Source organism: Hirundo rustica, chromosome 9, assembly GCF_015227805.2.
Source record: "Hirundo rustica isolate bHirRus1 chromosome 9, bHirRus1.pri.v3, whole genome shotgun sequence".
NCBI classification, from domain to species: domain Eukaryota; kingdom Metazoa; phylum Chordata; class Aves; order Passeriformes; family Hirundinidae; genus Hirundo; species Hirundo rustica.
The window spans coordinates 19,133,660-19,155,212 of record NC_053458.1 but is presented as its reverse complement, the minus strand read 5'-3'; the positions used below and the strand labels follow the sequence as shown (position 1 = coordinate 19,155,212).

At 35.4% G+C, this 21,553-nt stretch overlaps 1 protein-coding gene across 4 annotated transcripts in view; it reads left to right on the top strand.

Annotated features, from left to right (window-relative positions):
• The window catches only part of CDC14A (cell division cycle 14A), a 51,998-nt gene extending 31,979 nt beyond the window's left edge, over positions 1 to 20,019 (top strand). For 2 of the 4 annotated variants that reach the window (XM_040072408.1, XM_040072407.1), the window contains 8 exons: positions 1,392 to 1,622; positions 3,816 to 3,954; positions 6,527 to 6,683; positions 6,896 to 7,008; positions 7,503 to 7,634; positions 8,634 to 8,762; positions 9,683 to 10,001; positions 18,332 to 20,019. In XM_040072408.1, the coding sequence (XP_039928342.1) occupies positions 1,392 to 1,622; positions 3,816 to 3,954; positions 6,527 to 6,683; positions 6,896 to 7,008; positions 7,503 to 7,634; positions 8,634 to 8,762; positions 9,683 to 10,001; positions 18,332 to 18,361 (1,250 nt within the window). In that variant the 3' untranslated portion in view covers positions 18,362 to 20,019. The remainder of the gene's footprint in view (positions 1 to 1,391; positions 1,623 to 3,815; positions 3,955 to 6,526; positions 6,684 to 6,895; positions 7,009 to 7,502; positions 7,635 to 8,633; positions 8,763 to 9,682; positions 10,002 to 18,331) is intronic. The other 2 variants (XM_040072409.2, XM_040072410.1) reach the window with 2 other exon arrangements.
• The last annotated feature ends 1,534 nt before the right edge of the window (positions 20,020 to 21,553 follow it).

Sequence of the window (21,553 nt, the reverse complement as noted above, 5' to 3'; positions counted from 1 at the left end):
CCTGTGACAAAATGCCTGAGAGACTCAGGTCGCTTACTGTTCTCCTGGAACCTGACACATGATACAGTAATTGTGCAGAATTAAAGGTGAGTTGCATTACACCCAGAGGACTGTGTTAAGAGCTTTGTGACACAGACCAGGAAAGATGTTTAAAAGAAGTTCGCCTTTCCTACTGAACACGCTTGGGATAATGTGAAGAACCTAGGGAATGTGATTCTAGTGGAATTAAAAAAAAAAAAAAAGAACCTTGACTGCTTGACTGACAGAGGGAAAGTAGAGATTTGGTCCAGCTAAAAGGAAAATCAATCATTTAAATACTACCATCGGGATTTTCCTGAATTTGATTATATTATTTGTGCCACATCCTGTTGTTTACGTGAGAATATTTTCTGAATATCTACCTTCCCCTCCCCATTCCCTTCTCCTGCTCTCTCATATTTCTTTTATGACTGAAATGCTGCTGAATTCATAGTGTCCACTGAAAATTTAAACAAAATCCAGAAGGAAAATATTTTGGTTGGTTTGGGTTTCTTCACCAATCATTGTTGCAGCTCTTTCTTGCAGAATTTTTTCTAATTTTACTTTAATTGTTTAATGGAATTTGGGAAACCTGTGTTTTATTTATAATATGTATAACTGAACATTATTAAATTAACGCAATTAAAATCCAGTTATGAAACTATAAATAACCCTCTCCCAGGCGATTGCAAGTACACATCACAAAGCTACGTTTTTCTCATTATCTTGTGACTGGAATTGCATTTACTAATGCGTATATGATTTGTCCTGTACTGCTGCCTGTGGTTGGTCATTGACCTCCCTCCATGTCCCCCCATCTTCGTCAGAGGATCCTTTTGTCTCACAACTGAGAATCAAGGCACTAAAGCTCTCTTACTTCCCAGTAGGACAGGAATAATTTTGGTACTGCAGTTTATCCTTTCACTGTTTTTCTTGCCCATAATATAGATGAGCAATGTATTTTCTGTATAAACAGTGTTTCTTCTTCAAGCATGCTTTTATTCTTTGATCTGCAGCTTGACTCTAGATAAACAGCTGTTGTGAAATGCTGAATTCATGTATGTCCCCAGCTTTATGTATAAATCCCCCTTGCAGAGAGGAATGGGGGCTTAATGAGAGACAGTACAGTGTTTCATATAGACCCTATTTAAACATTGTCTTCTAATGCAATTTATAATAAAAGTGATCTTAATGAGCATTTTTTGGACAATTTTTTAATATCACCTAACATGTCTGTTCTGAAGAAAGTATTAAAGCATTTTTAGTATTAGCATGTTTATCATTCAAAAAATTTTCAGGGCAGTTTTGATTAGTGGGGTTTGGAACTTCATGAACCTAGGACATTAAATGATTGTGGCTTTATTTATTTATAGGTTATCCTCTTCATGCACCTGAAGCCTACTTTCCCTATTTCAAGAAGCATAACGTCACATCAATCATAAGACTGAACAAAAAAATCTATGAGGCAAAACGCTTTACTGATGCTGGTTTTGAGCATTATGATCTGTTCTTCATCGACGGCAGCACCCCAAGTGACAGTATAGTCCAGAGGTTCCTGAACATCTGTGAAAATGCTGATGGTGCCATTGCAGTGCATTGTAAAGGTATGTGCACCTGTTCATTTCTCAGGCTGAAATTTAAAATAAGTATAAATCCACAGTTTATCCCAGAAATACATTTAAGAAGGCTTTCAGATAGTGGTGTTTGACTAAATATATGCCAAATATTTGTTATTTTCCTGTGTATATGAAGTCCTTACATCCTACACTGTTACTTGAAGGAACTGAAAATCTGTTGTTCATTGTTCTGTGGGTTGTTTTTTTTAATATGACTTGAAAACCTGCAATTTAGTTGATGCAAGTTTCTTTTTTGCATTATGCTTTCACAGCATTATGATAATTGGCTAGGAAATGCAAAACACTAAAAGGTTTTCTTTGTGCTTTTTGACTGTTCTACATTTTTCTGTGGAGTATGAATTCCACATTTCAAGTTGATGTGAGTTACTGTGATGCCAGCATTTCAAACCAGCCTAATTCAGCAAACCAGCCAGAAAATGCACAAAACGTGCTTAGTCAAGAGAGATTAACAAAAGCTTTTAAGGTTCAGCTTGATTTATGTTTAGAGTTGTGTAAGGATATTGTGGAGACGAATGTCTTGCCTGATCAGAAGCAAGAATAATACTATTCATAATTTTCGCATGAACAATAAATATGCATATCAAAGATAAACAGGTTTATTTGCCAACAAGTTGTTACTGTTGCTAGAACTCAGAAGTTCTGGCATTGGTAAGCTGGGCATCCACTAATTGGCTAAATAAGAGTATAAATTATTGATTAGCAGGAGGTTGTTAGCAAGTTATTCTCTAGGCTTAGCTGCTAAAGGAATATAACATACTTGGTAGTGAGTTAGAGATGTGCTTTCTGCACTGAAGTATTTTTGGATTTCTGTCTGACCATTTAGTAAGGAAATGAACAATCTTGTTTGTTTGTGGTTTTGGTTTTTTGTGGTGTTTTGTTTTTGTTTGTTGTTTTTTGTTTGTTTGGGTTGGGTTGGGCTTTTTTAGTTTTTACACCAGCCTAAATAATCCTCTACAGTGTTAAGTCAACAGTTAACTCAGGCCTAGCTCAGGCATCGTTGTAATGCGAAGGTGTTCTGAGAATAGCTATTACACTAGAAACTTCTTGTCTCAGATGAGATAGAACAGTTAATTGCAAAGGATTGTCATGGAAAGTTTGTACATTAGCAGAATATTGGAGGAAAGAACTGAAATCAATACTTAGTATTTTAAATGAATCTTCAGAGCTTGTCTTCCAAACTACAATTATGGAACCCCACTGTGTGTGAACTTCTACCTTCATCCTACCTAAATCATCTTCACTTTCAAAAAAGTCAGAGTTAGTTACTGGTTAAATGTAAAGAGCTTGTACTTGTGTATAGAATTGTCAGCAGAGATGTCTGGTTGCTTGAAGAGTTTCCATTTGGATAATTGTTGGTGCATAAACAATAGTAGGCTACTGTGAGACTGTGAATTGCAATTACTGTATTTGTGGGAAATAAGGTTTAAATGGGGAAACATTTTACTAGTAGATGAGAGACAGAGCTAGAAAGAGACAATTCTCACTCTGTAGTTTGGGATTTTACTGATAGTAAAAACTAATTTTTCTGTGTGTCTGTTGTCCCCTTAAAAACAGGATTAGTTTGGGATTTGTTGAGCAGTGGGTTAAATTATTTTAATCTATTGATATCTAAAATTATACACTGGTCAACAGTCACTGCTGTTTATACAGATAGCAGTGAATAGTTTTGTGTGCTGGTTTCACAAGAAAGCTGATTCAAGAAGAAAAACCCATTGAGTTGCTCTCTATTGAGATGTAACAAGTATTTGCACTATGGTTTTTAGGTACTTGTGTTGACCTCTCAAAGGTGCTTTGATTATGGTTTTATACCGGTATTATGAATATAAAGTCGGTATCCAGCTTGATCACGGCTTTTTAAAAAATATTGGCCTTTTTTGAAACTAATTTTGGAGTAGAATATTTCAGTTTTTCAGCATGTGATTGCTGTCGCAGCTGTTCTTTTAAACATCAACTTTTCCTAAGTATGAAAGATTTGTCCCTATATCTACAGCATTGAAATTGAATTATGTGATAAATAGGACACTGAATCAGAAATCATTTCTTCAAATACTAATATGGTGAATAACTTTGCATGGAAGTTTCCTTACATCTCATGCTTTTATTCATAACTCTGGAATGCTCATCCCTTCATATGTGGCTGTTGATCTTGTGTTTCTGTAGCTGGCCTGGGGAGAACAGGAACTCTGATTGCCTGTTACATAATGAAGCACTACAAGTTCACCCACGCTGAAGCCATTGCTTGGATAAGAATATGTCGCCCAGGCTCTATTATAGGACCCCAGCAACACTTCTTGGAAGAGTATGTGTATATATATATATGTACTTTCTTTGCTTCTCTCCATCCCTGTCTTGCACTGTTTTTAGGATCTAATTTGTCTACCGACATTTGTAAGTTATTGCCTGCTCAATATATTTAAGTTTAGTTAATAGGGGGTTGAAATCTGAGCTACTCAGAAGCAGTCAGCTTCTCTGGTATGCATTTTGTCTCCCTAAAGGGGCACAGGGCCCCAAGACTGCATGTGTCTGTTCTGGGGAATTTAGGAGTTAGACAAATGTGTTGGAGGTGGACTGATGTGGACACAAGATTAAATCAACAAATAAGATATATTAAATATTAGCATTGAAAGAATATTCTTCAAATACTTTATATACCATCTGTGGAACTTTATTTTAATCTTAAAGTAGTATCTTTTTATGGCTTTTCTTCATTGTAACTAAAGATTAAATAAGTACTTGGTAGAAAGCTTATGATCTCCATCAGCTTGCTCAGCATGACATATGAAACATTTCTCATTTGGAGCTAGTAGTTGTAGCCAAACAAATGTATGGTTTTAATGCAGCTTCAGATTTGATCCTGACTGGAAATGAATGGCAGTGATGTAGACAATAAGTTTAATGTCATAGTGGTTTCTGTGTTGTGCATTTACTATTGTAGTTGTTCTGCTGATATATTTGAGTTGATGGCATAATGATACTTACTTGGAGTCATTTTCATTCTATGGGACAAAACATTTTAAGAAAATCCATTACAAGTAGGAAAAAGGGAATTCATCAGCTTCACTAGATACTGTGTAAATACTGTAAAAGATGTACCTTGCATTTTAAAATTCTTAGGATATTGGAGAGAAAGAGGTATTACTGTAATTCAAGAGAAACAGAGCGTGAATGAGGGGTTTTATTTCTTTTCCAGGGCAACTAAATGGACACCCCTCTATTTGAGAGGTGGCTTGCTATTGTTCAAAATACTGCAGATCACAAACTTTCACAAACTACAGGTGTTCACTGGAGCCAGATTGGTCATCTTCAGTCAGTGCTGATGTTTGGGTGATAGACTCCTAGAAATGACTTGCACAATAGAGCAGAATTACTAGAAAGGTAGTAGGTAATGTGAATAGTAAGTGCTATTTACTTACAAGATAGGAAAAACAAGGGCCATATCTTTTCTTGGTCTGACTGAAGGAATACTTGGCTTGATTTTGTAGACAGGCAAAGATCCTTCAGTTCTACCGACATTTGTCACAGCTGAGAGCTGTAGTGTTCAATAAGAACTTTCTACTCTCCTAAGGGTAGTAGATACATGTTTCAACAATCAGACAAAAGTCAAGCTGTGTCACCAGCTGCGTCATAAAATGGGCTTGGGAAAGAAAGTCAGTTACATCTTTCTAATATAAAATGTCTTGCCCTTAGGGCTACAGAGTCGTATCTGACAAAAAGGTAACATCTCGCAATTTAAGTCTTCCAAGATTCGTAGTTGTCAAAGCCTAATCTCTTACATTCTTTGAGGTTTGATAAGGGAGATTTGACTAGTTTAGGGGGGTTTTGAATAGAAACTCTTCCACTTAAATGTGTATCAGATCAGTTTGTTACTGCATATGCAATAATCTTGAAAGATTTCAAAGGTATTTAAATTCAAGCATGTTTTCTAGGCTACTTCTGTTAGGTGGACTAAGTGGCATTCCCTCTCCCCTCCACCTGTTTGTTCTGCCTTCTTGTGATATTCACTAGGGATGTAGTGAAAGTTTTCTGAAGTACTTACCTTTTGCATTTATTATTGAGCAAGCTTAGGCAGTTGGCACAGATCCCTTAGCTCTGAAAGTCTGCCATAATATTTTGTTTCCAGCCAAAGTGTATTCTGATTTAATTCCTCTTTTTTTTTTCTCTGTTCAGTGTAGGTATTTAATGTTGTTTCAGTAGTATGTAATAGGGTCTCAATTCTTGGATGGAACTAACAGGACTGAGATCTACCCAGCAATTTTCCTTATTGAGGAATAATGCAGCCTCATTGCAAAACTCTGCTCTGCCCATGCAGATTGTAGCAAAGAAATTGTTTTTATTCTACCGCCTGTGTGAAGCGTAAATTCTTTCAGTTTCTAAAAGTGGATATTAGAGTCCTGGTGAACTGTACATGACTACATCCACTTGCACTGCCCAGGTCAGCTGTAGTTTCACTGCCCAATATCTGTATCCAGAAAACTCACGCTAGTAAATTGCAAAGTTCTCTATCATCAGTTATGCTACACATGATGCATATGAAAGCACTGCTTTAGAGCACTCCTTAAGTTGTGTTTTAAGAGCCTCTAAAATATGATTGCAAATTCCTGTTTAGTTAACCTCTTTTCCCGGAGGGATTTGGTAAAAAGTTTTAGTACTGTGATGACTACAGATGTATTTGGTGATTCTAGAGGGTTTTTTGTTGTTGTTAAGTATTGAGATTTTAAAATTTTTCGTGATAGACATGTAAATCTTTTTTGAGATAAAGATGTACAGAAGATTCAAAGGCTGGCAATCTGTAAGCGTGGTGTGTTTTCATATGGTTTTTTATATGTGTGCAAATTTGTTGATCTCAATGGCTTTGGTTTTGTATCCTGAAGGAAGCAAGCAATGTTATGGCTGGAGGGAGATCTCATCCAATCAAAGCAGAAACAGCGAGGAGTTGATGGAAACATTAACAGAGTTCTTTGTGGCTTGAATGACATTTCCATCAGTGACAGTCTGAATAAAGCACAAGACTTGGATCAGTGCAAGGAGGTAAATTTATTTTTTCTTAGGATAAATTTCAGACAGACTGAACCTGAGCTTTTAATAACCCGCTATAGATAACTTCAGCTGTTTTAGGCTTGTATTAGTATTAGATTAATTTTTCTCAGATTAACTTTTTATAAGTCATAATTAGAACAAATCTTCACTTAAGAAATAAAGAAGATCAAATAATAATTAAAACTGTTCCTTTTGTTTCCCAGAATGATTCTGAAGACAAAGATGTGGAAGCTCAGAATGGGATGACACAGGGAGATAAGCTGAATGCCTTAAAAAGTCGGCGACAGCCTTGTTCCGTCCCAACTGGAGCTCTGAGGTAATTGCACGAGTGTGAGGTAATTTGCAGTGTTAAATTCAGTCCATGCTATCAGATAGATCTGTGTGGCAAGTCCATCATCTCGTTGAAGGCAGTGTTATGACCTGTACCACCTTCTGTGGTGGAAACTTCTCCAGAGATGCATCTGTTAGTTGCAGATTTGGTTTGTTAATCTTTTTCTTCTTTATTGCCTTCTGTCTCCCTGTTTAGGAATGCCTTCTTATTGTATAGTAGTAAAAGATAATGTAAAGAATACTTGAAAATTTTCGAATTTATGTCTAGTATTTTATAACTTACAATTTGAACAAAATATTCTTAATCGAATGTAGTTGTCTTTCTATAATTACTTTTCTGTACTCCTTACAGAAATTTAGAATTTTTCAGAACTAGTAAAAATGTGAACTTTGAAATTAAACTTGAAGTAACTCTGTTCTTTAACTGTAAATTAAAACACTGATTGTCAATAATTCTAACTCTTATTTTTATATTTTAAGCCAACCAGAGACACACAGCTGTGATTTGGCAGAGGGGAAAGCTTTTTTATCCTTGGATAAAGATTGCTGCTTTTGTTTCTTTAGGCTGCAAGACAAGAAACTGCACACCAGGTCAATTTCACAACCATTCAGGTACTGACTTTAAAATTCTATTTCTAAATGTATATCACTTGATTGGGGTCTTAATTTTCAGTGTTTTGTATCATTGCTAATCAATGGATGTGATTTCAAACTTCTGAGCATAGGCAGGTAACAAATGTTTTTAAACACCTGCAAATTGCATGCCTTACCCCTTTGAATCTCACATACAGTATGTAAGACAAAATTTATAGCAGTATCAAGCATTAATACTGAAAAGAGCACATTTTTTTCAGTTTTGTGACCTGAATTTTTGAGTTGGACTTTTCCAGATGGCTAGCATTGGAAATTAATGCTTTAGCCTTTCTTGGTGTGTAATTAAAGCTGCTCAATGTCATTTTTCTTCTGTGCTTGTAGTTGGAGATCTGTACCCAAGTTTTTTCATCCTTTAAGGTCTGATCGTTGTATCCCCTGATCTAGGGTTAGCGAAGATTAATTTTTTTAATTAATTAGTGTGGACAGCCATAATAGTAACAATTCGAGCAGTCCAGTGTAACATATATACAACTCATTATCAACACACAGAGAATTTTGTTATTAAGAATCCCAGCCAAGAAAGGGCTGCATGCTCTGTGCAACTCTGGGAAAATTTTCGTTTGGAAATGATGCTGACCTCATGAAAGCTACAAATTTGAGGTTTTCTATTCATACTTGCTCTATAAGCTCAAAAAGTACTCTTAATCAAATTTACACTTAGAGTTCTAAAAGTTATGATAAAACTTAAAAAATGGACACTTGGCCTTATAAATTATCAAGGTGAAAAGTGGCCTGTAACTTTTTAATAAGGTGCAGCAGGGGAAATACTTGGAGTGGATATCTGGAAGGTTGTTTTTAAAAATACGTTTAAGCAGGCAAACTTCAATTTTTGCTGTTGAATTCTCAGACCTGAGAATTCACACTTTTTAAAATATGTACTAAAAGACTATATGTGTTGGAAATGTATATTTCAATTATAAAATCTTGCTTCTCACTGGAACTCTGCATTCTTTTTAGACTGAATACTTCAGGTAGCACAGAAGGATCCGTATCTCCTCTGAAGGCCTCCAGAGTGGTGGCAGTTACTTCACCATCTGCAGAAAGAATAAGCAGGCTCTCAGTGTCCTCAGGCTCTAACCTTAAAAGGTTTTTTTTCTTCTTCTCATTTTGGTAGAAATGCTTACAGTATCCTACAGTGGTTGTCAGTACATCTGCAGCCTATGAAGCACTTGCTGTTCTGGCTATAAGAAGACTTAAATTTACTTACAGTGATTTGCTGTTCCACTTGCTAAACTTCGGTTGCCTACAGATTTAAAAAACAAGCAAAACCCAAAATCTATCCTACTGATCTGAGAGTTTTATTGAGATTGTGTCATCTCACTGTGGGTTGTTAAGGTTTCTTTCACTTATCTCTGTTTATAGATGTTTTGGAGATATTCCCACAAGTCCATATACTATTACTCTCAGAATACTGAGAGGTAATTATTTTTTTTATTGAACCCTTGATTAATTACTATTTAGTTCCATTATTACTATTGTCCTAAGTCATTATATATATTAAATGACTCTCAGAATGATTGATATTTTAATAACTGTGCACAAATAGTTCTCTGAATACAGTAACCAGCTTGAGGTATTTCAGCACACCCGATTTCCAGTCTCAAACTTTGTCATATTACTTCTTGGTTACTTGAAGGTTTGTGTAACAAAACTGATTGCAAGAAACAGAGGAGGAGTTCTTAAACTATTCCACGTTCACAAAGTACTTCAGTGTAAATCAGACACTGCTTAAACATTTTAATACCATCTCCTGCATGCGAGTATCGTTTGACAGAGGTGAAAGTTGGCCATGCTCTAGTGCTTGAATAAACAAAATTTGCCAAGTCCTTACAAAGAATTCTGATATTAGTTACTTAGGAGCTAGAAAATGAACCTATGTGCAAACACAGATTATTTCAGAATGGTCTGTGTTAGTCACCTAAAGTGTTCTACTTGTCTGTTGCATTTTTGTATATATCTTACATACCTTGTGAATATTTTTTTCCCTGCATGTGTTTTCCATTCAGCGTTTCCATAAACTCCAGACTAGCCAGTTCTCTAGGGAACCTGTATGCTGCTTCAGATGATGATGAGAGCAGAATGACATCATTGTCCTCTAGGACAGGTTTTTCTGTAAGCCATATCTCCAGTCACCTGAATGGCAGCTTGCAGCTGCCACGCAGAAAAAACCATGAACTGAACAACAACTTATACAACAGGAACAGCAGTAGTGGCAACAACCTGAGCAGCCAAAGCAGTTTGCACAGCGCCGTGGCAGATGAGTACGCAGCAGCCTTCCTTTATGGGCCTTACAACTCCTCCAGCACCATACCAGAGTCCATTCCTGTAAGTCACCCTCACAACAGCACTTCAGGCAGCTCACTGGTGCTCTTCTTCCTTGCTTCTGTGAGCAAAACAGTTGCAAAAAAAAAAAAATCTTAACTCGGCATAATTCTCCAACTCCCTCTAATGTTTGTGAACAGCACCTTTGTCTGTTACCTATCATTTCAGCTGCTTTTTTTCCATTTCTTCTAAGCATCTATTACATAGAAGCTTCATTAAAGTAAATCGTGCCTGAACTTTGCATCTTTTCTGATAACTTTTTTATGGACCTTCTTACCCTTTAGATTTTATTTCAAGTTATCCATAACACTGTCTCTAAGTTCATTATGTGTCGTCATCTTTGTGCAGTAACGGATTGTAAGAAGCCTTTGAATGTATCATAGTAAACAGAAGGTAGAACATCCTTAAAGATAGGGCTTGTTTGAACAATCAGTGCTTTTGACTTGAAACCTACTCCATTTTTAACACCAAATGTGGAAAGTAGTATAAGCAAAATATTTCTAATAGTTTTGCATTGCAGCTTTCATTCCTCAACAACTTTGCTGCCTTGGGCTTATTTTGTGCCCTTTTTCTGTGTAAAAGAGTCTGTATAAAGAGGATGTTCAGATAAACTAATGCAACTTGAAAGTGTTTCTATCCAGTATGCAGAGAGGAGAGACTAGAGAAACTTCATTTATGAAATTAGAAATAGCTTCATCTGTTCTAGGGAAAAAATAATCATATCTACCACTATAAATCTAAAACCAATTTAAAATACCTGGTTTCCAAGGATTTGATAGCCCACTAATTACAAAAAATAGTACACTGTTTTTCACAGATTTTGCCTGTGATTAAGGGAGCCTGTCAGCCTCTCTTGACTAGTTCTGACACTGATGTTTTTGTTGGTTGTTTTTTTTTTTTTTTTTTTACTGGGTGGAAATAAAATTGGCTTTGTGTAAAGTTAAATTCGGAGTATTGCACATCACTCTTCTGTTTCCTTACCACTGATAAATTGTTTCAGTATAAAGAAAGTTGTGGTGTTACACCTGCTAATGGTTTTGAGTGTGGTGAGTCTGTCTTAAAACAGCTAATAACATACATTGCATGTAACCTGGATGTCCTGAGAAAGGTCATTCATGGGCAGTGTTCTTCCTGCAGAAGTGGAGGACCCACCCTCTTGTTAACAGCTCGGATGTGGCACCACTCACAGTTCAGAAGCCACATCTTTTTAGCTTGGGAGGATGAATTGCTGTGTCTGAGGACAGATGATAGGAGGAAATAAAATCTCATTGTTCCATTGTGGCATTAAACTGCATGTGTGGCTGAAACCTAATCTGGGTAAACAGAACATTGAAGTTAGTTAAGGGAATGGGATTCTGCATTCTCTTACTCAGTGAGTTCTTCCTACTGTGGAAGGATCTGCTTTACCTAAAGTGGCTCTTCAGAATACTTGATGCTTTCAGAGTCCTTGTTTAAAAAAAAAAAAAAAAATATATATATATATATATATATATATATATTCTTATCCACTACAGTTTATCTGGAAATAGATTTCTGATATTCCATGATCTTAGAATCACTATTCTTCATTGAGTTTAAAATTGAGTTTAAACTTCACTTTAAACAGCAGCAGTAACTTGTTTGCAAGGGAGTTCTTGAATGTTGCCACATCTTCATCTCTTTAATTTGACTGGTTTTCCCTACTACATGGGATTGTATTAAACTACATATAATTGAGATTTTTTAAGTGAGATATGGAAGCCATAACAGTTTTTCTATGATGAAACAAGTTCTAGGACAAGAGGACTGTTCTTGTTTAACTAATTCTGTTTAATTTCTTTAGGCATGGAGATGAGAGAGGTGAAAAGCTGTATAGCAAGGCAGGAATGTTTGTTTGAGATACATAGATGAGTGTTTGATTTGTTCATACATTCTGATTGCTCTAGAAAGTCATCCTTTTTAGGTGTTCCCACTCTTTAATCTAACATGCTTACAGAAATTCAGTCCTCTGCTCCTGTTGAGTGTACTGGAACTAAAAGTCAGCATACCAACAGTGGGTGAGAGCAGTCAATCATCTGAATAATGGTAAATTGGCTATTTTTTTTTTTAATGTCTCACTTTCAGTAGTGTCTCATATTTAATGTATTGAACAGTAATTCTTTGGAGAGTCAGCCCATTCCCATTCTTTTCAATAGTTTCTTTTGTAAACTATATGCTGCCAGCAGCATTTTTAGAGGGTTTTTTCCCATATTTTACTTGCAGCTATATATTATGCATAAAGTATGTGCATGTAAACTTACATGCAACACCCTTAGGGGAAGAAACTCCTTGTAAGTGTAATATGAGTTAGTCATGAAAATAAGCTGACATCATTCACAATAGGTCAGAATTTACAAGGGTACCAAATGAAAATGTAAAGCATCATAGAAACAGTAAGCCTGTTTTCCTCAAGCAGCTTAAAAGGTTGAATGTAAATATAACATAGTAAAAGCTAAGAACTGTCACCTCCTTTGGAGAGGTAGTTGCAGTAACTTCCTGCTACAAATTATTTTTGACAGTGAAAGCCAAGTTAGTGGGCTTGTTCCATAAGCATAGGACAGGAAATTAAGTATTGGTGACACTTTGGGGTTTTTTGTGTCTAGACATTTACAAAATTCTAGGATAGTGCTGTGTTTCTACTAAATCTCATAAACCCTCGAGGTGTGACACAGTTGGCATTGACACAAAAATTGACCCAAACCTGTGTGGGGAGACGGGGTGGTTTACAATGTGTCTTCCAGAATTGGAGCGTGCCTTTCTTTCTTTGGTAAGGATGACTTAGAGAAAGAGAGAAAAGCAAGGAAGGCAGGGTACTGTATAGTTTAAGGAAGAAGAACAGAGCAATTAATGAAATTGTCATGTTGACAGCAGAGAGGTGCTTACAGCTCTGTGCATTGCAGTGAAGAAGGAAATTAATTGTTGTCTCTGCAGTAGAACTATTAAGTGACTTAAAACATTGATTTAAGTGAAGTATCTTAGGCATAAGTGTAAAGTTTTAGGTTGAATGGAAAACATTTCTAATGAACAAAAGCCTTTCTATAATGCACAATTCTTCCGTGTTAATATCTTTAATTTTCTTCCTACCTATTTTAATGACTTAGTAATGCATGGGAGGATATAAGGGTTATAAAGGATATAGCCTTTGAATAGTTCTTGGCTTGATATTGCTTGCTCCTGAGGAATAGAGGTTATACACAGTCAAATGCAGCAAGATATTCAAACAAGTTTCTATCTCCAGTCTTCTCTGAAGAGTGAGGTGAGCTAAAAATGCTCTGTTTTATATATTATATGCTATGATGTGAGAAGCAGCATTTCTTAGCAAGAGCCGTGCCATGCAAAGTCTACATGGCAAAGTGCATGTTTCTGATTTACCTGTGAAGTAATATTCTTCCAATATAATAATGGCTAAAAAGTGTTTGGGATATTTTTCAGATGTGTTCTGATTAATGCATTTGCTTCTAAATGTACCCTGTAGCCCTGTGCATCTCCCCCAGTCACAGAGAAGTGCACTAAATTGTTAACCATTTTATGCACAATTACTGGGATGTCCTGAGGTTTAAGTCAAGAGTAGGTTTTTAAATCATTTCATCTCTGAATGATTTCTATCTGGTGGCAGCTCACTGGCAAATACAGATGGTTTATTTTGAAGACAACATATTTTTTCTGAAAGGTCAGTCCCACTGATTGAACAGTCATGATTAAAACTATTTCACTTTTAACCTGAAACTTTCTGTATCTCTTTATTATGTCAGTGTTACAATCCTTTGTTATCATCTTTTCTTGTTGTGGTGATATCTCATGCTGCTCATCTGAACTTGATTTTCTTTTAATAAGCTAAGTTAGCTCAAAATTCCTTTTGGAAAGTGTTTAAGTTCTTTAGCTATTTAAAATCTTTCTGGTCCAGAAAGCTGCTACTTGGTGCTATCCTGCTTATGAATACATAGATTCTTTTATTTTATTTGAGTGTAATGCACTGGGAGCTGAGGGGGAGGGAAAAATAGAAAACAAGAGTTTCTGCCACTGATGATAGTGACTTCTATTTCTTCTATTTATGTCCCATGTCCTGCATTCCTCAGGGGATTTTTGGTTTGGTTGGGGATTTTTTTTATATTTTTTCATGTGGAACTCTGTGGAAAAGCATCATCTCTTCTTTTTATTTGGTTTGTTGCGTTTTTGTGGGTTTTTTTTTTTCCTCCTTCCTCTCCCCTCTTCTTCTGGGATCAATTAACCCACCAAGGAAGATTGTTTTTTCCTTATCATTTCAGCCCCTGAGATGCAGCTGTTTTGCTTTTGGTGGCACTTACCAGTGGTCTGAAGCTCATTAGCAAAATGGAGTAGTATCAAGCTACTAGTTCTGGTAGAATTCTTTTAAAAACAGAATTCTGTTTAATCATTTCCACTTCACTGCTTTAGATGCTGAAATTACTTGGAAATCGTGACAGCCCAGCCTAGGCTTGTTGCAGCGTTTGTGTTCTTTCTAATTGGAGCACATCAGGTGATGTACCTGACAGAAGTCTATTCCATGTCCCGGTGCTTTGTTTATTCACTTAGCTCATCAAAGATGAGAATGATCCTGATTAATTTCCTTTCCCTTAATTGCCAGAATCTCCCTTCCCTGAGTTAGATATCAAAATAACCAGCTGTAATCCTGCAGTACTTTTATTTTATAAAATCACCTTATCACTCTTACTTGTCTATCTCTGCTAACACGAGTAATTCAGAAGCATTTTGAGATGGCTAGGACAGAAATTTTTCAGTTCTAGTTTATGCTCACTAAACTCATTAGTGAGTTTTTCCTGCAGTATGGAAGAGAAGGTTATTCACTGATCTTTTTTTTTTTTCCCCCAGTGTTTAGCAATGAAACAGTATTAATACTGCTGTTCCACGTTCCACTTAACAAAAAGGAAGAATAAAAAATAACCATGGCTATAACTATTGTTGTCAGACATGTATTTTTCTCTAATGGTTTTTGTTCTTCATCAGTGCAAGCTTATAATCCTCTTTATCATGTTTATGCTGATGAGCTAGAAGAAAAGCTTGATTTTTCAAAGAAAAGGAAAACTTGCTGTTCCAGTCAAATAAAATAAATACTTTATTTTACAAAGTGCATGTTTTGATCAAACAGAATCTCTCACAATAACCATTTGCAGAATTACTCTCTTCAACTATAATCACACTTAAGGTAGTGCTATAAGATTTTTGCTTTTTTCTTACAATAGTTCTAAATCCAAACATTGCTCTTTAAAATGTATTTCTGTTGGAGAATATGTAACTGGGTAGTCTTAAGATGAGTCACCTTTTGCTTCTATAGCTGTCATGGAAACTGGCAAGATGGAAACATTGCCAAAAAATTGAGAAGTGTTGGCAGTGTTTTAAAATTCATATACACCATCTTTACCTGTAGCATGGTTTTTCTTAATAAGAACTTATCATGAACAAAGATAGGACAGGCTTTGCAAAAACCAGACAGACACTAGTGCATCTTGCTGCTGTGTAAATTTAACAGACCCACAGGATCGCTTCACGTGTGTGCATTTTCTCTAATGCATGCTGTGGCTTTTGTGCATTCACAGTAGTTCTTGCCTGCAGCAACGCTCCTATTGCAACAACGTTTTGGGAGAGTCGATGGACAATTTAAAAAACTGATGTTACATTTTTGCAATTACCTGGGGAAGGGGCATGTTTAAATCCTAACAAATAGGCCTAAATGCTATAGGGTGTTATTCTGTCTTGAAACAGAATTCAAATTCAGGCTGGCTTGGTCCTGCAGTCACATGTCTGCAAATACAGTTCCAGTATTTGGTGCTTATTTTCTCTTCTGGGAGCCTTTCTGTGCCTCCTCTTGCAGAAGAAACATGGAAGTGATGTTTCAGCAGTGGTTTCAGCATAAACTTCATTAGATATCCTTAACTGTAGTGAAGCTCTAATTCTTAGTTCTTTGTTTAAATGTCCGTTACTTGGGTATAAAAGGGCAAGCTTGACATGCCATGAGACCACATTGAGATTTCTTCTCCATTAACTGATTTTATACTCTCATCTTTGCAATTCAGCAGTCAATTTTCTTGGGGTTTTTTCCCTTCTGTTTTTACTCTGCATTAAATAAGATTTTGTTAAATCCAGACAATTACTTGGAAAAATGGATTGGGTTTTTTTTTGTTTTTAACAAAGCTTTCAGAAGCATAGGCCATACTTTGAGTCATGGCAAATGTAACTTTTAAAATAGAAAACTCCTCAAAAGATTTAAAAGAAAAAAGAAAAAAAACCCCACAATTACAGGCTTTGAAACTTTACAGTCAATCTCTCCAGACATGTGAAGAGATTATTTAAGAGCACAAATTACTTCTCTGAAAACACAAAAAAACCCTCAAAACAAGTCTCTCCTGCTGTATTTAAATTTTTCAAACTCAAATGTGAGTCTGTATACTTTACAATAGCTCAGTTGCTACAACTATCACCATGTTTTTAGTGATAGAAATTTATGTGAAGTCATAGACTAATCTGAAAAAAATTCTGTTTAGATTCAATTATTTCCCTTTATTCAGAAAAGACTTGGAGACATTAGGAAGAAATCATGGGGATTCGAAGTGGCGTTATGATGAGGGTGGGAACATACTGAAAAACATATTTCTCCATTTGAAAGCAAATGAACTCTGCCTACCCGTCTGTGATGAAAATTACCAAAATATGCTATCCTGTTTCCAAACAGGAAAAAATATCTTGATTTTGGTTTTTTTTCCCCTCATATTTTTTTGTAACTTGGATTACTAACAATTTTAAGAACTACAGTTTAACTTCAGAATCTTTAATTTATAGTTCGTTTTTTTCATTGAAATAATGTTGTAGAATTCCTGGTTCCTGCTGTCTGCTGAATTCTCAGTTCTTTGTAACTAACTGCCTGGTTTTAAGAGCATGCAGTGCTTTCTGGTCATCTTTCATCTGTCCAAGCTTAAATTAATCTAACATATGAGAGTATATAACTACATTTCATGCCTTTTTTAAAATGTTTATTAATCAGCTTTACTCGGGATTCAGTTTTGATGGAGCCATTTCAAATACTGCGCTAATTAAGTGTAACCATCTTTCCAGTTGTTAAAACGCACTTCTGAAAATGAGAAGCCTTTGAGGATCATTAAGAGAGGAGAAGTTTCAAGTGTTCATTAATGGAGGGCTGTACCTTCTGCCTTCCTCTTACTAAAACCACACCTTTTTGTAGTCAGTGGTATTCAAATCTCAATGCTGACAGCACTTTTTCTACCTAGGGAAGAATATCCAGATGGTCTCAAATCTTCAAGATGTGAAAATGCATTTAAAAAACAACTTGGAAAATACGTACTGAGACTTAAAATATAGGGGGAAAGTAGTTGTGTGGTATTAGTTAGAGCTATGAAGGTGTATATATAAATGTATTATGCATTTCTACTCCCAGGTTTCACTATGGGTGCCAAAGAGCATTTTCTGTAATGACTAGTTAGGAATAGTGGAAGAGAAGGCTGTGAGGGTCCAGTCCTTAGAAGTCATGTTGGTCTCCAGTAGTTCTCTCTAGTTCTGAAGACTTGATGCACTTTTAAAATATGTTTGGGGATTTTATTTGCTATTTATTTATAACTGTACTAATCTGGGACAGCTCATCACTGTACAAGACTTATATTCATCACAATGACTTCTTCAATACATCTGTATAAAAGCTAATAAAATGGATACTGTCTAAGCTGATTAATCAGTTTGTAATAAAATTTTAGACTTCAATAGAAACAGAAATGTATATAAATACAGTAGAGCAGGTTATGATTTTCTCCTAATTATACTGACTTGCTACTAATCCAGATGAGCCACTTGCAGTGCTTCATTTTCATCTGGTTTTGGTAATAATACATAAATTTATCCATCTGTGATTACTGATGTAGCTTTTTTCCTCAATGAGCTACATCACATTTTCCTATATCATTGTCTGAATCAGCATCTAAAGTAAGCTGACTTTTACAGTAGCAGTTGGATTCTCATTCAGAATAAATAGAAACAATTCAATTACAGTGGCAGTGGTATTTTAGAGGACTTGTAAGGCTTTCTTTAAGAATCTCAAGAAACTGGTTTGGAAAAGTAAGTGTAGATACAGGAAAGTTGATGGACTTCACTATACTCAGATTTTAATTTCTTCTATTTTATTCATCTTTACCTATGTAGAGATTCAGGTCCCCCTCCAACTCTGTTTATTTTTCTCCTTTCTGTCCTTCCTCTAATCTTTAGGTGAAAAATACATGTTATATATAAATAAAACCTGTCCAGTGAGTTTTAATCAGTTTTTCTTCTCTGCACAGTCCCTTCAGTCTGAGTATGTTCAGTACTAAAGCCTTGCTGCTTTGGTGAAACCTGCTGAGCTCTTCAAATCGATGTCCTTCATGATGGAGAACTGAAGAAAAGAAGCTGCTGGTTAAAAGGAGGAACTTTCAATACAAGATGTATTAAAACCTTAACACCAAGAGGAGACTTCTTAACAGGCAGAAATTTATTGATAATGACTACTGCAAATGCACTGAAGTTGAATTTATGGAAGTTGCTACCCTATATTATATACAAATTTAAATTTTTTATGTTGAGACAGCTTGAATATATTTCTAATGAGTTTCATTAAGACATTTATTAACTTGTGTACAGTGTTAAAATATGTATTAAGAGAATATTTTGGTAAACTATATATAAAAATCATGTAAAAACTAGAATATATTTTAATTTAGGGTCTACTTTGCTACAAAAATGTGTATTTTAAAGAATTTTTACATGTTTATCAAAGATATAAATTTTTTTATGAACAAGAGATTTTTCTTGTTTTATGGGTCCATCATTATTGCTTAGAGCCTAATGTAATTTACTTTTTTACTAACTGGTCTTCTGGTAATTTGATGGAAGTCTAACTAGTGAGAGACTTGTTATTGCAGTATCTACTAAAAGCACTTGATACATAGTCTGCTTTCCACTTCTGGCTGCTAATGTTTCTTAAGGAAACACTGAAAGAAAAATAAAGGGAAAATATTTGTTGAGATGTGATGCAATTACATCTCTTACTGCAACAAAAAGGTAATTTATGTGATGACTCAGTTGTACAATTAACACTCTTTCAATTTGTCTTAAAGGATTTGTTTTCAGTGTAGGATGTTAACTTTTGCTATGCAATATATGCTGCAAAAATGAAGGCAGACCAAATGGAAGTTGATAAAAATGTACAATGAATTAGGTGGCACTGCATACTTGCAGGCTTTTAACCTGCATTTGGCAGTATGTGTACAATTTCCGTAGCAACGAGCAGTAAGTGTTGGACATAAAATTTTACCTGTCAATTGGATGCTTCATAAATCTTTATATTTGTTGTTAAGCAAATAGCTGAGGTAGCCTCCTGTATGCTGGAAAGTTGTCATAGCAAAGATGCTCTTTACTCTCTGGAATGTACAGTTCAGTCAGATGTGATTAGGAACGAGGCTTAGGATGAAATGGTGTTACAGGGAGGTACTAAAATAATGTGTCAAATTTTCAGAACTTAAAAGTGCATGGTAAGGAAAAGAATATAAGCAGCTATGAGGACTTGATTTGCCCCTCCTGTATAAGACAAAAACAAAACGGATTTGTTACCTGTTTGTTTTTCCAATAGCTGCAGGAACTTGAAAATAAAATTTAGTTGGATTGTTAGTCTTTGTTCCTGGAGAGCTGTGAACACCCTGCATTTGCTTTGTGACTGAAGTTAAGTGCTACATCATGTTTTAAAAGAATCAGATCACAAACTGCTATGGAAAGTTGTACTGAAAGTGTTAAAAAGCAACACTGAGAGCAGCTATAAAAATCAAAATCACTGAATAAAATTTACATGCAATACTGTACATTTTTGCAACTGTGTATATGTAACATACACACAAAGTAGCATATGTGTGTGCATATATATACAATATACTGTATATGAATTATAGATTAATGGTAAGGGAATTCTACCTCTCAAAGAATTTTCTCATGTACTTTGTTATAAATAGTTTTCCTTAATAAAATACTGATTAATTTTGAAATGTAGATATATATATATATACAGCTAATTGATAATAAAATGCCTGTATAAGCCAGCTTCCTTGTTTCTTGGTTTTTTTCTTAGATCTTTTGATTATTTGATCTCTAATTGAAGATAACTTTTCAAAATCACCTTCCTTCCTATAAACCATGTAATGTACTTAAAAGTAGGATGACATTGCAAAGCACCGTTAGCATGATAAATAACCTTCTTTAACAATCTCTCTAAACCTTCTTCTATTTGCTTTTTGTAATGCCAGGTATTTAATCAACATGTTGATATTATGATGATGAGGTTATATTTCAAAATACAGTAATTTCAAAGCTGTGTCTGAATTGAGGAATCCTTCCTGGGTAAGGCCCCTTGTTACAGGTGTAAGACTTTTTTGCCTGTGCAGCCGGGTCTCTTAGTCCCACCACCAGCAGGTTCTTTGTGCACAAGACTCTAAACACTTTAGTTTTCTTTAGCTTCTTGTCTTTCCTTCCTTCAATTTAAAACTAGTCACAAATCGTTCTAACATTTGTTTAACTCCGTTGCTGCTTTTCAGCAAATTTGTTGCTTTACATGATTATTTGTCTGTTATTTATTAGTGCTTTATATTCCTGTCAGCCTCTCTTGCAATAGATAGGGACAGAGTGTAACTGTTACACAGCCACTCTAAAGGAATGGGAAAGCTGAGAATAGAACAGATGCTTTCCAAGTTGCCCAAATCCTGGTGACACTCTGATCTAAAAAGATAACAAAAGGCTTCTGCCACTGCATTTGGGTGAATAATGGATGGTGATTTGGATATGCAGAGTAAATAATACACAGGAAGGACAGCTAATTAAAAGGTTTCTAGTGCATAGGAATCATCTTCTCCCTTGGCCTTTTTCTAGGCTTTTATTGATTTATTAGATGAAATACATAAATACCAGCAACAATGTACAACTTTTTTTAGATTTCATTTATTCATAAATAAGTCAGTATTGTGCAACAATCAACTTTAAAAAAAAAAAAAAAAAAAAAAACAAACAAAAAAAAAAACAACGGAGCGCTGAAAGGTCAGGAAGGTCTTCTAGAACCTTGTAGCTTTTAAGAAATAGCCTGAAATTCTTTTCATATCCTGTGTTCACTTGTCCTTGAACTCTACCGTTTCTGTTCCTTCAAATATGAATATATCTGGTTCTGGGAGAACAAGCTGTAGCACACAAGATGTCTAAAAACATGAGTGGATGGATTAAATAAATATAAAGGTCTCTACTGGGCTTATTATTCTGTGGCTAACATCTTATGAAACAGTTCATCAACATCATCTCTTTTAAAGTATGCTTTATAAAGCTTTTCAGTTAGGGAGATATTTCTTGTTACAAATTCAGAGACTATTTTTCAATTACAGTACTGCTGAAAGAGGAGGATTTTAGTTTCTATAATAACTGTTCTTTACTGACAGCTAAACAATGAAAGGCCTCAAAAGGTTTGACACTTGATTAGATCTACACTGTGAAGTGCG